Source organism: Octopus bimaculoides, chromosome 25 (assembly GCF_001194135.2).
Source record: "Octopus bimaculoides isolate UCB-OBI-ISO-001 chromosome 25, ASM119413v2, whole genome shotgun sequence".
Lineage (NCBI taxonomy): Eukaryota > Metazoa > Mollusca > Cephalopoda > Octopoda > Octopodidae > Octopus > Octopus bimaculoides.
This window is the reverse complement of record NC_069005.1, coordinates 20,722,483-20,725,452: the sequence shown is the minus strand read 5'-3', so window position 1 is coordinate 20,725,452 and position 2,970 is coordinate 20,722,483. Positions and strand designations below refer to the sequence as shown.

General features: G+C 40.1%; 1 protein-coding gene across 4 annotated transcripts in view; it reads left to right on the top strand.

The window, feature by feature from the left end:
- Positions 1–2,970, top strand: part of LOC106875168 (leucine-rich repeat-containing protein 71) — a 53,274-nt gene that overhangs the window by 31,208 nt on the left and 19,096 nt on the right. For all 4 annotated transcript variants that reach the window (XR_008266759.1, XM_052976694.1, XM_052976693.1 and 1 more), the window contains exon 12: positions 1,425–1,620. Coding sequence is in view for 3 of the 4 variants with exons in the window: in XM_052976694.1 (XP_052832654.1) it covers positions 1,425–1,620 (196 nt within the window). In the remaining variant the exon portion in view is untranslated. The remainder of the gene's footprint in view (positions 1–1,424; positions 1,621–2,970) is intronic.

The following is a 2,970-nucleotide window of genomic DNA, read 5'->3' as shown; positions in this document are numbered from 1 at the left end:
ATATATACATATATATATGGGCTTCTTTCAGTTTCTGTCTACCAAATCGACTCACAAGGCTTTGGTCGGCCCGAGGCTATAGTAGAAGACACTTGCCCAAGGTGCCACGCAGTGGGACTGAACCTGGAACCATGTGGCTGGTAAGCAAGCTACTTACCACACAGCCACTCCTGCACCTGTGATATATATATATATATATATATATATATATGAAGTATATATCTCTAATTGTGGAGGGAACATGTGGAAGGAGTAGACCCAGGAAGATGTGGGATGAAGTGGTGAGGAAGGATCTTCAGACATTGGGTCTTACAGAGAGGATTACAGGGGACCAAAACTCCTGGCAATTTGCTGTGCTTGAGAAGACACATCAAGCTAAATAAAATTGTGGTTGACCTTGTGTACAGGTATGTCTCCTGCATCCCTGTTCACCTGAGCATTCCTAATTTTGTGAGCTCATGGGTGCTGGTGCCATGTAAAAAGCATCCGTACCAGTGTCACATAAAGGCACTCAGTATACTGTGTAAAGTGATTGGTGTTAGGAAGGGCATCCAGCCATAGAAACCATGCCACAACAGACAATTGGAGTCTGGTCAGCTCTTCAGCTGACCAAGTCCTGTCAAACCATCCAATCCAACCCATGGCTGCATGGAAAACAGATATTAAATGGTGTTGATGATAATTGTTCCGGTCAGCTGAAAGCAGTTTTGGCACAAACTTGGTAGATATGTGTCTCATACCCAAATCTTCAGTGATAATGGATTAAACTGAACCATAACTAACCTGCACATCCTCTGATAACTCATGGAGGGTGATTCGACAAGTTCCCCTCACAGCTGCATGCACATTTGTGATGCTTTTCTCAGTTCTGCTGGTTGCAGTTCTCTCAGAACATTCATCAATATCAACATTTTTTTGGCCATCTTGGAAACATCTGAAACACTCATACACTTGTGTGTGACTCATACACTTCTCTCCATACACTTTCTGCAACTTTGCATAGGCCTCTGAGCAGGTATCATCATGACAGCTTTCTCTGTCATGATCAATGCAACGGTCACACGCTACACACCTTCCTTCCAAGCACTGCTTTAAACAGTAGAAGTGAGCTAGAGTGTTAAAATTTAGTATGCATGCACAGCAGAGATCAAGGTCAGTTTTTGCCAAGTGGTTTCATTCTGTGTCCTTTAGCTTCGTTATTATGACAACAATCCAGATACTTATTGATCAGACCTCCTACAAACATACACACGTGCACGTTCACACACACACACACACACACACACACACATACACAGACTCGCACACGCACACGTGTACATATACACACATGTGTATATATGTGTGTATATATATATATATATATATATATATATGGCATATGAAAATACATGAGCACCATATTTATGTTTTTGTCATTGTAGGAAATAAAGTCTGGAAAGGACTTCTCAGTCAAAGATGACGAAAAGGGTTTGAAGGTAAAGAAGGATAAAGAAGACAAGGGTAACAGTGCTGGTACCACTCCTGTTAGTGCTGTCATAAACCAACCTCCTACTAGTTCCAGTACACCATTTGCCACAAGTCAAAGTTCTGCAAACCTATCATCATTCGGAAAAAAGTGTAAATGGATTTGATTTTTCTTTTTGTTTCACCTTGTTGGTTTTTACTTACTCTTATAAACATTTTTATTAATTTCTATCAATGGACTGAGGTGATACTGGATCACTGTCATCCAAGGGGTTTTAGTTGATCAGGCATTTCTCTTTTCTCTTTTACTTGTTTCAGTCATTTGACTGCGGCCATGCTGGAGCACCGCCTTTAGTCGAGCAAATCGACCCCAGGACTTATTCTTTGGAAGCCTAGTACTTATTCTATCGGTCTCTTTTTGCCGAACCGCTAAGTTACGGGGACGTAAACACACCAGCATTGGTTGTCAAGCAATGGTGGAGGGACAAACACAGACACACATACATATATATACATACATATACACATATATACGACGGGCTTCTTTCAGTTTCCGTCTACCAAATCCACTCACAAGGCTTTGGTCGGCCCGAGGCTATAGTAGAAGACATTTGCCCAAGGTGCCACGCAGTGGGACTGAACCCGGAACCATGTGGTTGGTAAGCTACTTACCACACAGCTACTCCTGCGCATGTATATATGCTTCTAGAAGTTTGCTTTGCAACAATAAATTTCTGAGTTTGATCCTGATACACAGTACATTAGGCAAATTTCTTTAACTCGACCTTGATGAATACTTTTTGAGTTAATTTGGTTGATAGAAACTGTGTGGAACACTATTAAGCATGTGTGTGTTTGTGGTGGTGCCGTGTAAAATTTCCTGTGCAGTGTTACATAAAAATACCCATGCCGTGCTGTGTTAAACTGCCCATGTGGTGCCACATAAAAGCACCCATGTGGTACCACATAAGAGTGTTCATATGGTATCATGTAAAAGCACCCAGCACACTCTGTAAAGTGGTTGGTGTTAGGAAGGGCATCCAGCCGTAGAAACCTTGCCAACTCAGACTGAAGTCTGGTGCATTCCCACAGCCATGCCAGCATAGACAATGGACATTAAATGATGATGATAGAGAGAGAGAGAAAGAGAGGGCAGTTGTGATATTTCATTCCATAACTGCCATCTCTGAAGAGTGCAGGGTTACATAATTGAACTGTTATCTAACACTCTGTTGAACCTCTAGTGCAAAACCAGTAGGTAAGACCGGCTGTAATGGATGTATAATACTGTACACTTTGATTTATATATATATATATATATATATATATACACACACACACACATATATATATATATATATATATATATATATATACAGTTTTAGGGAAAATAACCAAGTTTCAAGAACTCATCGATGAAAATCCACTATCACATATAGAAAAAATTAATAATTAAAAGCACAATAAATGAGTATAATATAAAGTAAAGTAAATATCATAAGA